The 16792-nt window shown below is 42.7% G+C and overlaps 1 protein-coding gene across 14 annotated transcripts in view; it reads left to right on the top strand.

Moving 5' to 3' along the window:
• Positions 1–16792, top strand: part of NMT2 (N-myristoyltransferase 2) — a 60359-nt gene that overhangs the window by 26278 nt on the left and 17289 nt on the right. For 8 of the 14 annotated variants that reach the window (XR_015139607.1, XR_015139609.1, XR_015139610.1 and 5 more), the window contains exons 2-7: positions 3989–4124; positions 8932–9076; positions 11782–11900; positions 11995–12086; positions 12210–12326; positions 15101–15271. Coding sequence is in view for 8 of the 14 variants with exons in the window: in XM_086334226.1 (XP_086190352.1) it covers positions 3989–4124; positions 8932–9076; positions 11782–11900; positions 11995–12086; positions 12210–12326; positions 15101–15271 (780 nt within the window). In the remaining 6 variants the exon portion in view is untranslated. The remainder of the gene's footprint in view (positions 1–3988; positions 4125–8931; positions 9077–11781; positions 11901–11994; positions 12087–12209; positions 12327–15100; positions 15272–16792) is intronic. The other 6 variants (XR_015139612.1, XM_086334232.1, XM_086334234.1 and 3 more) reach the window with 2 other exon arrangements.

Here is a 16792-nt window from a genome sequence, read left to right on the forward strand (position 1 = left end):
GAGGAACTCAAAAGCCTCTTGATGAAAGTGAAAGTGGAGAGTGAAAAAGTTGGCTTAAAGCTCAACATTCAGAAAACGAAGATCATGGCATCCAGTCCCATCACTTCATGGCAAATAGATGGGGAAACAGTGGAAACAGTGTCAGACTTTATTTTTCTGGGCTCTGAAATCACTGCAGATGGTGACTGCAGCCATGAAATTAAAAGACGCTTACTCCTTGGAAGGAAAGTTATGACCAACCTAGATAGCATATTCAAAAGCAGAGACATTACTTTGCCAACAAAGGTCCGTCTTGTCAAGGCTATGGTTTTTCCTGTGGTGATGTATGGATGTGAGAGTTGGACTGTGAAGAAGGCTGAGCGCCGAAGAATTGATGCTTTAGAAGTGTGGTGTTGGAGAAGACTCTTGAGAGTCCCTTGTACTGCAAGGAGATCCAACCAGTCCATTCTGAAGGAGATCAGCCCTGGGATTTCTTTGGAAGGAATGATGCTAAAGCTGAAACTCCAGTACTTTGGCCACCTCATGTGAAGAGTTGACTCATTGGAAAAGACTCTGATTGCTGGGAGGGATTGGGGGCAGGAGGAGAAGGGGACGACAGAGGATGAGATGGCTGGATAGCATCACTGACTCGATGGACGTGAGTCTGAGTGAACTCTGGGATTTGGTGATGGACAGGGAGGCCTGGCGTACTGTGATTCATGGGGTCGCAAAGAGTCGGACACGACTGAGCGATTGATCTGATCTGATCTTTATAAGGCTGTTGATGTATATATAATGCTGTTACTTAATGACATTTGTCTTTAATGAACATGTACTTGATAATTAGGTAAAAATTCAAGTAAGAAAATAGGAACAGATAGAGCTAGCTAAGAATGATAGAAGAGGAGACTTCCCCGGTGGTCCAGTAGTTGAGACTCCGCACTCCCGATGCAGAGGGCCTGGGTTCAAGTCTTGGTAAGGTAACTAGAGCCCACATGCCACAACTAAGACCCAGCACAGCCAAATTTAGAGTAAATGAATACATAAATTTCCAAAAGGAGTAATAGAACTGATATTTCAATCACGTTTCCCTGCATCAGGTGATAATGCAATAATAATCTCTGACTCTGAATTTATCTCTGGGGATACTGTGGGAGAGCAGGCTCAAAGAAATGGGAATTTGAAATCTCCTTGTGTCTCTTTTGCTCTTTCAGAAGATGACAGCTCTAAGATGACAAGGGTTCCAAAGAGAAATATTTTACCAGTGATTGTTTTTTGTTTTTTCATGTAGAGTTTTTAATTGTTAATTCATCTAATAAAAATCTTTATCAGGAGACATTTCCCCCTCTGCAGAGAAGCACTTTCTTTGGTTCTGTTACGTCAAGATTAGTGGTTTGTGTACCCAAGAGACATTTATAATGACATATTTTACAACATGTGTCTCTCCCTGACTAAAGAGTACATTGGCAGAGTGGATACCTGTGAAAGCTATTTGCCTTCCATGATAAAATAGCATTTATTTCTATGATTCTCCTGCTTAAATGACATCTAAGTACCCTGCAGGGTCACTGAGTGTAGACTAATAATCTTCTGAGTTCCTGCTCCCAGTTCCAATGGGGAGGGAGGAACTTCCCACATAACACGAGGGGCTTCTCAGACTCCAGCTGGGTGTCCCACAATTCAACTCAGTTCTGACACTGTTTTCTCAAAGACAGCATCAGATTCCACAGGTTACGGGCTCAGAACCCCCTCCTTTTGGGTTTTTATGCAGCCTCCCTTATTTCAGTTCAGTCACTCAGTCGTGTCCAACTCTTTGCAACCCAATGGAATGCAGCCACACCAGGCTTCCCTGGCTATCACCAACTCCCGCAGCTTGATCAAACTCATGTCCATTGAGTCAGAGATGCCATCCAACCATCTCCTCCTCTGTCATCCCCTTCTCCTCCTTTCAATCTTTTCCAGCATCAGGTTCTTTTTAAATCAATCAGTTCTTTGCATCAGGTGGCCAAAGTATTGGAATTTCAGCTTCAGCATCAGCTCTCCCAGTGAATATTCAGGACTGATTTCCTTTAGGATGGACTGGTTTGATCTCCTTGCAGTCCAAGGGACTCTCAAGAGTCTTTAACACCACAATTCAAAAGCATCAATTCTTCAGCGCTCAGCTTTCTTTATAGTTCAACTCGGACATCTATACACGACTACTGGAAAAACCCATAGCCCGGACTAGACAGACCTTTGTTGGCAAAGTAATGTCTCTGCTTTTTAATATGCTGTCTAGGTTAGTCATAACTTTCCTTCCAAGGAGTAAGCATCTTTTAATTTCATGGCTGCAGGCACCATCTGCAGTGATTTTGGAGCCCAAAAAAATAAAGTCAGCCACTGTTTCCACTGTTTACCCATCTATTTGCCATGAAGTGATGGTACCAGATGCCATGATCTTAGTTGTTTGAATGTTGAGTTTTAAACCAACTTTTTCACTTTCCTCTTTCACTTTCATCAAGAGGCTCCTTAGTTCTTTGCTTTCTGCCATAAGGGTGGTGTCATCTGTGTATCTGAGGTTATTGACATTTCTACCAGCAATCTTGATTCCAGCTTGTGCTTCGTCCAGCCCGGCATTTCACATGATGTACTCCTCATATAAGTTAAATAAGCAGGGTGACAATATACAGCCTTGACATACTCCTTTCCCTATTTGGAACCAGTCTGTTGTTCCATGTCCAGTTCTGTTGCTTCTTGACCTGCATACAGATTTCTCAAGAGGCAGGTAAGGTGGTCTGGTATTCCCATTTCTTGAAGAATTTTCCAGAGTTTGTTGTGATCCACACAAAGGCTTTGGTGTAGTCAATAAAACAGAAGTAGATGTTTTTCTGGAACTCTCTTGCTTTTTCGATGATCCAACAGATGTTGACAAATTGATCTCTGGTTCTTCTGCCTTTTCTAAATCCAGATTGAACATCTGGAAGTTCACAGTTCATGTACTGTTGAAGCCTGACTTGGAGAATTTTGAGCATTAGTTTGCTAGCATGTGAGATGAGTGCAATTGTGCAGTAGTTTGAACATTCTTTGGCATTGCCTTTCTTTGGGATTGGAATGAAAACTGACCTTTTCCAGTCCTGTGGCCACTGCTGAGTTTTCCAGATTTGCTGGCATATTGAGTGCAGCACTTTAACATAGATGCAGTTGATTACATCATTGGCCGCTGGTGTTTGATTAGACTCCAGCCCTGCTTGCCTCCCTGAGGTCAGGGGGTGGGATTGAAAGTTCCAACCTTCTAATCACAGAGTTGCTCCCCTGGTAACCAGCCCATACTTCAGTTCAGTTCAGTTCAGTCTCTCAGTTGTGTCTGACTCTTTGCAGCCCCATGAATCGCAGCATGCCAGGCCTCCCTGTCCGTCACCAACTCCCGGAATTTACCCAAACTCGTGTCCATCTAGTCGGTAATGCCATCCAGCCATCTCATCCTCTGTCGTCCCCTTCTCCTGCCCCCAATCCCTCCCAGCATCAGGGTTTTTTTCTAATGAATCAACTTTTCGCATGAGGTGGCCAAAGTATCAGTCCTTCCAAAGAACACCCAGGACTGATCTCCTTTAGGATGGACTGGTTGGATCTCCTTGCAGTCCAAGGGACTCTGAAGAGTCTTCTCCAACACAACAGTTCAAAAGCATCAATTCTTCGGTGCTCAGCCTTCTTCACAGTCCAACTCTCACATCCATACAAGACCACTGGAAAAACCATAGCCTTGACTAGACGGACCTTTTTTGGCAAAGTAATGTCTCTGCTTTTGAATATGCTATAAGCATTTAGGGAACTGTTATCCAGGAACCATGGGTCAAAAGCAAATACATATCTGGTCATCTGAATATATATGTATTTCACATCAATCATAAGACTGCACATCCTAATGTAGTATAACATATGTTTTTCCTAAATGATTAATTTCACGCAGTTCAGATTTTACATAGTGACCTGCCTGTTGTTGTTTTTACAAACCCTGTGAATTTTCTAACAGAAGTCCCGGCGGGGATTTGGGTGCCAAAAAGAAAAAGAAGAAACAGAAGAGAAAAAAGGAGAAACCAAATTCTGGAGGCACCAAGTCAGACTCGGCATCCGATTCCCAGGAGATTAAGATTCAGCCGCCTTCAAAAGTGAGAACTGTGTTTTATTTTAATCTCCGTGGTGTTGTATGCCTGTGAAAGTGGGTCTGGGCAGCTTAGGCAAGCACCCTGTTGGGGCAGAGGTGTAGTTAGGGTGTGCCATCACTGTGTACTGCATGGCAGGGTTCTCTGTGGGATATTTACAGCTTTCCCAGAACTCATGTTGGCACCCAGATAACTAAGCAGTTCGCGCTGGGCTTCTGTGTGTGTGTGTGTGTGGTCTGCCTACAACTCGCCCCTTTCTTAGCAAACTAGTTTGTAGCTTGTAATCATAGAAGGAAGTCTGTGTGACCTTGTTAGGTATTTAAGTTACACTTAATGTTTGATTCCTTTTTGTTCAGAAGATATTCACATTTTTTATTTTCCTGGGTGTCTGTCTAATTACTTGAATACAGCACCATCAGGCAGATGTCAGCGGGAGCCACCACGGGTAAGTCTCCTGTTGACTTTGCCTTGGACCAATCTGCAGCGGCCAACCCTAATTCCATTGCCAGAAGGTGGAAATAACCAAACCAGAAGTGGTCTAGCTGGGCCCTGTGTCCTGTATCCCTCTGGAGGTGCTGATGCCAGATGCCCCTTCCCTGGGGTCACCCCGGTCACCCTGGCTGCAAATACAGACCTCGTGTGCTAGGCCCAGGAAAGACAGAACTCTTGATGCCAGACACAGCAAAAAGGGGGTAGAGTTAGGCATGTAACAAAACAGGTTATCTGATTGTTGTAGCTCCAGGTGAGCTGGGGAGCCCATGGTATCCTGGCAGGAGCTCGGTCCTGGCCCTGTGGCTATCGAGCCAGGTGCCTCTGCCAGGCTTGCCCCTCCCAAAGCTACCCAACTCACAGGCTCTCGTGAAGTCATAATCAGACCATCTTTATTATGTGGTTTTTATACTATATACATGGCAGTCGTTATGGTTACGCAAGTTTTGTGGGGTCTAAATTTCTTTCTTGCACAAAGTTTACATCATATGACAGTGGGTGAGTCTGGCAGGTGGTTTTGTTGTTGTTGTTATCAGTTTTACACATAAGGACCAGGAATCACCAAGAAGGAAAATTACTTGCCCCAGGTTTTCCCTGACTGCTTTTCTGGGGTGAGAATAAAGTACAGTCTCCATGGATAGATTTTCATTCTGGTTCTCAGATAATAAATAGTCTATCTACAGTTATAAGTTTCAAGGTAACTCGTATAAGCTGGCAAGATATCTTTTTTATTTCTTAAGGTTGCTTCATCAGATAAATGTAGTGTTACTTACATGCATTCATGACTATCTCCTTATTCCTTCTGTTCTCATCCCCAGCTGCTGCCAGTCCCCGTACCCCTGGTGATTTTGGGTCCTTCCCCTACCTCTGGTCACTTAGAAGCAGCTACATAATGGGAATTTGGGATTAGCAGATGCAGACTCTTACATATAGGATGGATAAATAACACAGGGTTTCCCTGATAGCTCAGTTGGTAAAGAATCTGCGTGCAATGCAGGAAACCCCGGTTCGATCCCTGGGTCAGGAAGATCCACTGGAGAAGGGATACGCTAGCCACTCCAGTATTCTGGCCTGGAGAATAGGCTACCCATTCCAATATTCCTGGGCTTCCCTTGTGGCTCAGCTGGTAAAGAATCCATTTGCAATGCCAGAGACCTGGGTTTGACCCCTAGGCTAGGAAGAGCCCCTGGAGAAGGGAAAGGCTACCCATTCCATTGTTCTGGCCTGGAGAATTCCATGGACGGTATAATAGTCCATGGGGTTGCAAAGAGCCAGACATGACTGATCGACTTTCACTTTCTTTCACAAACAACAAAACCCTAGTGTATAGCACAAGAAACTATATTCGACATTCTGTGACAAACCATAATGGAAAAGAATATGAAAAAGAATATATCTATGTATAACCAAGTCACTTTGGGGCACAGCATTGTAAATCAACTCTACTTAAAAAATTTTTTTAATTAAAAATAAAATGAGTGGATGAATAGCATTTTAAGGAAAAGGAACCAGGCAAGGCAGGAGGAACTGCTAGTATGACGTGATAGAGAAAGTCTTTCTTTTTTAGTGAAGTCAAAATTGTTTTAATGTGGGCTTTTCACTGCATCTTAAAAACTGAGGCTCCTTTCCCTTAAACTGATGCCAGCTCAACATAAAACCATCAATTACAGTGACTTTTAGAGATTCTTTAGTTTCAAGAATATTGTGGTTTATGCTCAAGAACCAAAATAAAATGATATTTGGGTTCTTATACACTTCATGGTGATTAAAGACTTGGACATTTTTTCCATGGTATTAAATTGGAAACTAGTGGACAAGGAGTACAGTTGGTGTTTAGTATTTCCCAAGGAGCAGATAAGGAGAAGCAGAGGCATGTCTGACTCTTACATCGGAAATACAGCAGTGGGAGACTAATGTGGGATCCTTACCCAGTCTCACCTTTCTAAACACTCCATTTGGTGCTATTCCAGAAGGTGATTGGATAGGTTTAAGAATTTACATAGCCAAGTTTACTGCCCTGTCACCGTGGATTTGAAAGTTGCACTTACTTGAATCTACTTTAAGAGCATCATCTGTAAAAACATTGAATCACTGTGTTGTACATCTGAAGTTAATATAATATTGTAAATCAACTAGACTCATTTAAAAGAGAGCACTGAATATTGAGCATTGGGATATAGCTACTTCATGAATGGTGATTTTATATAAAGACTGCTGGTCAGTCTGCTTAGGCAGAAACCACTCTGAGGGTTTCTTCGTGGAGACGGGGTACCATCATTGGCTTCCTTGAAACAAAGATGCTGATGCATGTTTGTTTTGAAAGAGTTAGAGTTTGGTATATTCATGTTAGAGGATTTAATTCAAATAGCAGGGAAGAATTACTATGGCAAATTCAGTGCAGACACTGTAGATATATTTTTGTAAGACTAGGTTCTACTTGGCTTATTGTAACATAAATGGATGCATGTTCAAGCATTATTAGCTTAAATATACTGTCCTCTTACTTTCTGTGTAAGTTGTAAGTCTCTTCATTGTGTTTTGGGGCTCAGATGGATGTAAATTCATTTGGCTAGGAATCTGTTACTTTTGTGTTGGAGGCTCAAAGGAGACCCAAAAAGAGACATCTAAAACTACAGTAAGTCAGAACAACAATATAACTTTGTTAAATTAGTATGTGTAATTGATGTATGAACCTGATGATTTAGACCTCAAGCAAAATATAAGATAAACAGCTTACAATATTTGTGGTAGGCCTGGGTGATGCTGTTAGACTTCCAACTGGAGATATCAAGACTTTAACCTACTTCTAGTTAGATTTCCAGCACTTTGTTTCTTGGAATCATTTTAGGGCAAGAATCTTAAGGGAACCTAGTGAGTCAAACTACCACAGGACGATCTGTATTAAATATTTTGTACTGGGGCTTCCCTGGTGGCTCAGATGGTAAAGAATATGCCTGGAATGCAGGAGACTCGGGCTTGATCCCTGGGTTGGGAAGATCCCCTGAAGAAGAGAATGGCTACCCACTCCAGTATTCTTGCCTGGAGAATTCTATGGATAGAGGAGGCTGGTGGGCTACAGTCCACGGGATCACAAAGAGTTGGACACAACTGAGCGACTAAGACTTTAACGCTGAGTCAAACAAGTCAGCTTCCCAGATAAAAGGATTTGCTCTAGGTCACTGACATCAGATTCAGAATTGAACTAAGTCCAGACCTGCTGTTAATAAACCACTGAGGGTCGATGGTACCTTTCCTTGGTGCCTGTGATGTTGACAAGAACTGAAAGTTCTGAGACTCTTTCTAACCACTTCTGAACCCACAGTGAAGAGCGTTCTTTGTATGGCATCAAAATTCTAAAACTCATCAGTAATTTTGCATGTTGAGAAAACCTCACCAATTTCCATATTCAGTCTTATGTTCCAAGGAGTCGGACACAACTGAGCGACTGATCTGATCTGATTACATCATTTGAGGGATTTTCCAGGAAAAAAAAAAAAAAGACCTAAGGAATCTTCAGAAATGCCAGAAATATTGGTTTTAAGGAAGGAACTTTAGTATTTAAAGGCATTGTCAATTTTATAGACTGAGGATACACTTTACTAAAAAGGAAGGTTATTTACCACACTTGGGTTGGGGCTAACAGGCTATGGTTGCAAAAGGTTCTGAGTTCGTGGAGGAAACTGCACATCCTCATTGAAGGATTTGTTTCTGGTGGAGCATCAGAATTAGTAGCGGGTGGGGTGTGGTCCAGGATAAGGCATCCTTTGAGAGTCCTTTCTTGATGAACTTCCTCCTCCACCCAGCACTAAGTTCAGGTTTCTTTCTTTCTTTTTATGAACTAAAATTTGCCTTGTCCACCTCATTTCCATTCTAGAAGTTCTTTCTTTTGTCCCCGAATTGCTCCTGCCAAGCATTAACTCCATCAGTGAAGCCAAAACCAGGGACTGACTGGCTGCTGTATGATGCTCACGTTTGCATTGCACGGCAGCCCTTTCTGCTGCTCTACTCACATGAGTAATTAACCATGAGGACCATTTGCAGATGTTTGGGAAACTGAAGCAAACATTGGCTTGATTTACTAGAGATTTTCCAGACTGTCAGAACCCCATTAAACCTATAGGACTGTTGTTGCCTTTATCCTGTACCTTTGCTTATATTTTAATGTGTTAGCATACTTGAGCCCAGGGTCCCCGCTTAGAGGAGGATCGTGCGTTTTTCCAGCGAACGCTGTAGCCTCCGAGGCAGGCGTGCATGTACCTGCCCTAGGTTTGGGAGCAGCGGCAGCTTCCTCATACTCTGTGTCTGTGTGTCTTTGCTGTTGTAGAATTCCACCATCCCAATGCAGAAGTTGCAGGATATCCAGAGGGCAATGGAGCTGTTATCTGCATGCCAGGGCCCTGCCAGAAACATTGATGAGGCTGCCAAACACAGATACCAGTTTTGGGACACACAGCCGGTACCCAAACTAAGTAAGCTTTTCTGCCTTTTCCCTCTGAAAACAAAGCTGGGTTAACAACAAACAAAAAAAACACAAAAAGAGACTTGATTTCACTTATATGATTTGTTTCAGACCACAGATTCTGAGTCATATTTTTCCTATTAAAATAAATATTGAGTGATGACATTGGCTTTTAGTAACAACAATTTTAATATAACTCCTGTGCCTACAAAAAAATCTAGTGTCCCCACACTTCAAACATTAGTGTATGAAGTATATAGATATACACATAAAAGAGGAGCCTCCCCACCACCAGTGTTTTGGTTCCAGTCTTCATGGAGTGGTTTTTCCTTCTACATAAATTTTTAGCAGTCTCACACCTCAGTTATCCCAGAAGACACAGGAAATTTGCCTATTAAATCTTACTGAAATAGAAAATTTTGCCCTGTTAACAGTAGGATTCTGAACATTCACCCATGGTGTTAATGATTACCAGTGTGGTAACACTGCATATAAGTGAATCAGGACGCCTTGTGAAGGCCTTCGTAAGGGCTCTGGGTCACGTCAGAACTTCATTACTGGTCCTCTTCCTGCAGTGCCAGGCCTGCTCCATCGTATTTCACTTAAACTTCTACCACTTAAGTTTCTGTAAACATAATTCCATTGTTACCCTTTCACATTATGCAAAAAAAAAAAGAATAAAATTGGCCAAAAAGTTCATTGAGCTTTCTCCATACCATCTTGTGGAAAGACCGGAATGAACTTTTTGGCCAACCCAACAGATGCTCTAAATGCCATAAAAATGCTTATCAGTGTATTACAAGCTCAACCTGTTGCTTTGACTTATGTTTATATAAAGATAAATAATTGTATCATTTCCATATATTTCTTCAATGATAGTTCCAGATTCAAAATTTAATGTATAATATATAATATTTAATATAAGGGGTTCATTGCCATCCCAAAGTCTTATTAGCCAAGTTATGTACAGATAGCCAGTTTCATCAATTATAAAGCAGGAAACAACTGTCCTCCATGCCTTCAAATCATGGATTTCAAACTTTTTAAAAGGGATTGTTCCTTTACCACCCACGCTCACCCCACGCAGCTTCAAAAGTAAGAGCTTCAGAGCGTGAACAGAAGCAGAAAGCAGTGATCTTCCCTTGATTTTAAGTCTCTAGAAATTATTTGGTGAGGAAAGAAGACCCTCTAGAATGAATTTACTGGATTTTAAATGACACTGAATTGAGTGACCATTGGCTAAAGGGAATGAAGGTTTATTGATCTGAATGTATTGGGTTTGGCTAAATGCTGCTGGTGGCTTTTGGGTCGTGGCTCAGGGGAGAAGAAAGTCTCTTTAGCTGGCACCCACCCCAGTGCACCAGCCCTCTGCTCACCTCATTTTAGCCCCTCCCCTAAATCCTTGCCTTCTCTATGCACCTCAATTAAGGCAGAGCCAGGTTAATGGCCGAAGAGGGAACCTGAGGTTGGGGAGAACGTTTGAAAGTCAGGGAGACTATCTCATCGTCTCTCTCCAGAGCTCTGTTCCAGTTCAGTCAAACACACCCCGCCGTTTGGAGCTGCCTAAATGGGGTGAGCCCCTGGTGTTGTGTACATCAGCCAAGCCCTAAGAGCAACTCCCCAGGGCCCCCAAGGGAGCAGCTGGGCCCCTGGCCACTGGGGCTGACCTGAGGGAGCCTGAGGTACTCATGTGGGGATGAGCTGGTAGACTGGAGATAAGATGAATGGCAAAGTCAGGGATTAGGAGGAGAGAAAAGAAACCCTTTAGGGTGGGTGCAAACTCTGTGACTTCCCCCTGTAAAAAGGTCTGTGATGGTAAGAACTGTACCTGAAGGTCATTTATTCAGCAGATGTTTGTTGAGTATCTGTTGTATATGCCAGGCGCTGGGATGCAGACACGGGGGCCTGGGATGCAGGATTAACAGTGAGCAGGTAGGGAGGACACATCCACGTAGGAAGAGCTTTCGTTGAGGAGGATGCTATGAGGAAGTGGTGTGTAACTTACGTCTGAAGAAGCAGGAGCGGCTGCTTTCACGTGAAAGCAGCCGGGGACAGCCTTTTGAGCAGAGGCCCAGCCCAAGGGAGGCCGGTGGGGCAGATGTGCTGAGGGTGGCCAGACAGGCAACAGGCCACGGCCAAGAGGCTGGATTTTATCCCAGCTACACTGGGAGGTTCCAGAGGAAGGACTGGAAAAGGGCACCTTTGTGGAAATCGCTGGAGACACTGATGGCTTGAACTGTGCTGCCAGCAGCCCGGACAGAAGTAGACAGTCCTGAACTGAATTTTGGATTGTGCTGGGAGGGGTCAGAGGTCATTGCAGCCCTTGCCCCCTGTTTGTTGAAAAACAGAGTTAAACAGAAAACATCTCTAAGACTGTCATAGCAAACCTACATTGCCGGCAGTTGTGCCGTATGATTAGTCTCTAGTCTGAGGCTTCAGATTGAGGAATCACTATTGTTTTCTTGTGTCCAGTTTGCCATCGGATGACGAGTTATTTCTCCTGTAATTGTTCAGATAGCAGTTACTCTCCACCTCCACATAACTACCTTACCTCCCTCTAGAGGTAGCTGAAACAGTACAGTATTTTTAAAGATTATGTGAAACTCAGTAGCCCTAAAGCATGCTTTTGTTTCCTGTAACTGACCGTTTGGGGTCATTGGAACACTTTGTAATTGAAACATCTTTTTGTTTTTTTCTCCTTCTCCCTGTATCTAGATGAAGTAATAACATCTCATGGCGCAATTGAAGCTGATAAAGAAAACGTGCGTCAGGAACCATACTCCCTGCCGCAGGGTTTTATGTGGGACACTTTAGACTTGGGTAATGCCGAAGTGGTAAGTAAAACCTTAGACCTCAGTCCCCGCCTTGGCTTGGGTTGCTGCTGTGTCGTTCCCTAGCGTCACAGGTGGGACACGTTTGGTCTCATAGCTCCGGGAGCTGTACACCTTGCTGAATGAGAATTACGTCGAGGATGATGACAACATGTTCCGGTTTGACTACTCGCCTGAGTTCCTGCTGTGGTGAGTCTCATGGTTGCCGCTGCCTGGTGGGGATGCGACTGCAGTGGGGTTGGGCTGTCTGTCTCTGTCCCTGTTTTCTTGGACACTCAGCACACTCGTTTTCCTCGCCCGTGTTGACTTCAGGGCTCTGCGTCCCCCAGGCTGGCTCCTTCAGTGGCACTGTGGGGTCAGGGTGTCTTCAAACAAAAAGCTGGTGGGGTTCATCAGTGCCATCCCCGCAAACATTCGGATCTATGACAGGTACGTGGTGAAGCTTGTCCCTTGTTGATTTTGACGTATTGCTTCTTCAAGAATTGGGGTTAGAATAGGCTTCTTTTAAGAGATACAGATGGCTAACAAACACATGAAAAGATGCTCAACATACTCATTATCAGAGAAATGCAAATCAAAACCACTATGAGGTACCATTTCACGCCTGTCAGAATGGCTGCGATCCAAAAGTCTACAAGCAATAAATGCTGGAGAGGGTGTGGAGAAAAGGGAACCCTCTTACACTGTTGGTGGGAATGCAAACTAGTACAGCCACTATGGAGAACAGTGTGGAGATTCCTTAAAAAACTGGAAATAGAACTGCCTTATGACCCAGCAATCCACTGCTGGGCATACACACTGAGGAAACCAGAATTGAAAGAGACACGTGTACCCCAATGTTCATCGCAGCACTGTTTATAATAGCCAGGACATGGAAGCAACCTAGATGTCCATCAGCAGATGAATGGATAAGAAAGCTGTGGTACATATACACAATGGAGTATTACTCAGCCATTAAAAAGAATACATTTGAATCAGTTCTAATGAGGTGGATGAAACTGGAGCCTATGATACAGAGTGAAGTAAGCCAGAAAGAAAAACACCAATACAGTATACTAACGCATATATATGGAATTTAGAAAGATGGTAACAATAACCCTGTATACGAGACAGCAAAAGAGACACAGATGTATAGAACAGTCTTTTGGACTCTGTGGGAGAGGGAGAGGGTAGGATGATTTGGGAGAATGGCATTGAAACATGTATAATATCATATATGAAACGAGTCGCCAGTCTGGGTTCAACGCATGATACTGGATGCTTGGGGCTGGTGCACTGGGACGACCCAGAGGGATGGTACGGGGAGGGAGGAGGGAGTAGGGTTTAGGATAGGGAACACATGTATACTTGTGGCAGATTCATGTTGATATATGGCAAAACCAACACAGCATTGTAAAGTTAAAAAATAAAATTTAAAAAAAGAAGGGCCTGGAACGACTGGCCCAGCTATGAAAAAAAAAAAGTGACACTAAGGAAGAAAACAGAGAGTAAAAGCTTCCTGAATCCTGACATATTGAAACTCACCGTGAACAAATTTGCAAAGCAAACAACTTCCCAAATTAGTGTTTATCTAGAAAAATTCCCATTATATGGTTATGACACAAATGTCCAATAATAAAATATTGGTTAAATGAATTATGCTGTGCTCATATCAAATAAATCACTGTTCCATCAGAAAAAAAAAAAAGAATAGGCTTCTTTTTCCCAATGTCTAACCTATTTATTTATTTTACTAGAATATAATCGCTTTAGAATGCTGTGTTAGTTTCTGCTGTACAACAACGTGAATGAACCATGTGTATACATATACCCCTTCCCTCTTGAGCCTCCCCCTCCCCCATCCCATCTCTGTTGGTCATCACAGAGCACCGAGCTGAACTCCTTGCGCTATACAGCAGGTTCCCACTAGCTGTCTGTTTTACACATGGTGGTATATATATGTCAGTCCCAAACTCCCAATTCATCCCACCTCCTCCTTCCCCCACTGTGTCTACACATCCATTCCCTACATCTGTGCCTCTGTTCCTGCCCTGCAAATACATTCATCTGTACCATTTTTCTAGATTCCACATATAGCGTTAATATACAGTATTTGTTTTTCTCTGACTTACTTGACTCCTTATGACAGGCTCTAGTTTCATCCACATCTCTACAAATGGCTTTTTAAAACGCCTGAGTACATGTTGTTGATGGTAGGGGAGGTTGTGCCTGTGGGGAGGGCAGAGGTACATGGGAACTCTGTACTTGCTGCTCAGTTTTGCTGTGAACCTAAAACTGCTCTAAAAAATAAAGGTTGTGAATTCATTTTAAAAGGTTGTGTACAATAACCAAAAAAGACAGTTGTATTTTTCTCCATCTTTCTCTGCTTCCCAGTCTGATACGTGCACACCCAGGTTACGTATATATGTACCTAGTAGAAAAAAACAAAGATATAAATAGGTACTTCAGATTTGTTTCTGGGGAGGAAAGTACTTGAAGGAATTTTTTTAGGAGTCTTTTTATCCATAGGATATGTATGTTCCATTTTTGCCCTGGGTCTCCAGCCTAGAGAGTCAAAGATAGAGCTGTGAAATGCAAAGATTTAGTGCATAGGTCTCTTCACATTTCAGTATGCTAGGTGATCTTATTTACTGTTAAAACGCATTTGATCTCAAGGAATATTTTGTGCCAAGTGAAATGCCTATATCTGGAACCAGAGCAGCGGATGGACTTTGAAGCTCTAGAAGATTTATTGTTGCTTAGAAAAGCACCAGCTCTGGCCTTGTCAAGGTGCTTCCCAGGGATCCCAGAGATTGCATTATACTCCAAAGCAGTATCTTATTAGATTCTGCATCTGGGTGACCCAGTTTCTGCCATAATTGTATATGTTACAGGAAAAACAGATATAGAAGCTTTGAGGCACAGCCGATCCAGTTTCTAAACTGAAAACTTTAGAACAGACCCAAGTTCTCAGATTTATTTAGAACAAGAAGGTTTACATCTCCACAACCTAGAGTTTATGATCATTTTGGTGGCGGCATGTGGGGAGTAGTGTGTTAACCTGAATTTGTAAAATATCTAAATGGTAGAATATTTTACTTAAATATTATGTTAAGGGAGGCCTTTCAGTTTCATATTCTTTGAAATGTTATAGGTGTTATCTTGCTTTTTAAAAATGTTCTTCTCTTACATTGGATCTAATTTTCAACACCTTTCTTTCTTAGTGTGAAGAAGATGGTTGAAATCAACTTTCTTTGTGTTCATAAGAAATTGAGATCAAAACGGGTAGCCCCAGTGTTGATTCGAGAAATAACCAGGAGAGTGAACCTGGAAGGGATTTTCCAGGCCGTTTATACCGCTGGAGTGGTTCTTCCAAAGCCAGTGGCCACGTGCAGGTATTAGCATCACACCTTTATCTTGCACATCACCTTTGCCTAATGCTTCAAGCCTCCTTGTCATGTTTCTACAAGTAGTATTCTCCACCCTTGTAACCTGGAAGGGTTTTGGCTGACCCATGATGATGATGTTGGTTGGTAGCAGAGATGGCGATACAACCAAGAACCATTAGCCCAGTATTCTTGCGGTAAACCCCACAGCCACATGTATATGAATGATGCTGTGTGTCTATTTCTGTGTCTCTTCATTTGAAAGGCTAGTTGCTGCCTTGTGAAACCCAGGGCATCAGTTATCAGGAGATGTCCCTGTCGTACCATTTTCTTTCCCTCTCGAACACTCAGTGTTGCACCAGTGCTGTCAGGAACTGCTCCAAAAGCTTGATAAGCATCTAGCCGGAAAGCCTGAACATACTTGTCTGCTATGAGTGAAAAGAAGGCTAAAGCTCTGTTCTTATTACTTTATTATTTCATGTGCTCTTTTCAAGCTTTCAAAAGTTAATCCAGTAAGAAAATCATATATCAGATTTCACTTGACTAACCTGTTTCTAGAGCATCAGAAAGAGTCTGTGTCCCTCTACTATTTTAAAAAAATTTTTTGTATCTTCTGGCTGCGCTGCACAGCATACAGGATCTTAGTTCCCCAACCAGGGGTTGAGACCTCACCCCCTACACTTGCAGTGCAGAGTCTTAACCACTGGATTGACAGGGAAGTCCTTCCCTCTCCTCTGTTTTTGCATGTGTGTATGCATGCCTGCTCAGTCGTGTCCAACCCATTGCTGCCCTATGGGCTGCAGCCCACCAGGCTCCTCAGTCCATGGGATTATCCAGACTGGAGTGAGTTGCCATCTCCTCCTCCAGGGGATCTTCCCAACTCAGGGACTGAACCCAAGCCTCCTGCATCTCCTCCACTGGCCGGCAGCTTCTTTACCACTGAGCCACCTGGGAAGCCACTGCTATTTTTTTTGACTCAAATAAGATGAAACTTCAGGAAAAAACTTCAGAGTATAGAAGACAAACCTGTAAAATGCCTCTCTCCTATTCAGTTATTCATAAATAAACAGAATAAATAAGACTTCCCAGGTATATTTTAATATAATCTGTAATCATTCATTCCAGTACCTAAGCCAGAATCATTTAAGAAATTCAAACTCATTTCTCAAAAAGTTTTCTTCCATGTGCATTATATAAATGTGAAGGTTACTAACTTCAGGGAGTCTTTTCATGCTTTTAAAGTTTTTGGTTTGCCTTCTTAGAATCTGTGATGGTCATTCAATACTTACAAACTGGACATTGTCAATATTTCTTCTGCAATTTTAAGATTTTTCTATATTAAAAGAGACGGAAGGTTACCAATGTCAAAAGAGCAAAACTGGAACATCATTTCGAGGTAAAAATGACAGATAAAATAATTACATAGGCAGAGGACCAGGACCTGCACCGCACCAGGCCCTACATGATGTTTGTTCAGTTCTTCTGTAACAGCTGAGCTGAGACAGAGAGTAAAAACTTGGAGAGTTAGAA

This window comes from Bos grunniens, chromosome 13 (genome assembly GCF_055505025.1).
Source record: "Bos grunniens cultivar Pamir isolate PY7600 chromosome 13, Bosgru_T2T1.0, whole genome shotgun sequence".
Lineage (NCBI taxonomy): Eukaryota > Metazoa > Chordata > Mammalia > Artiodactyla > Bovidae > Bos > Bos grunniens.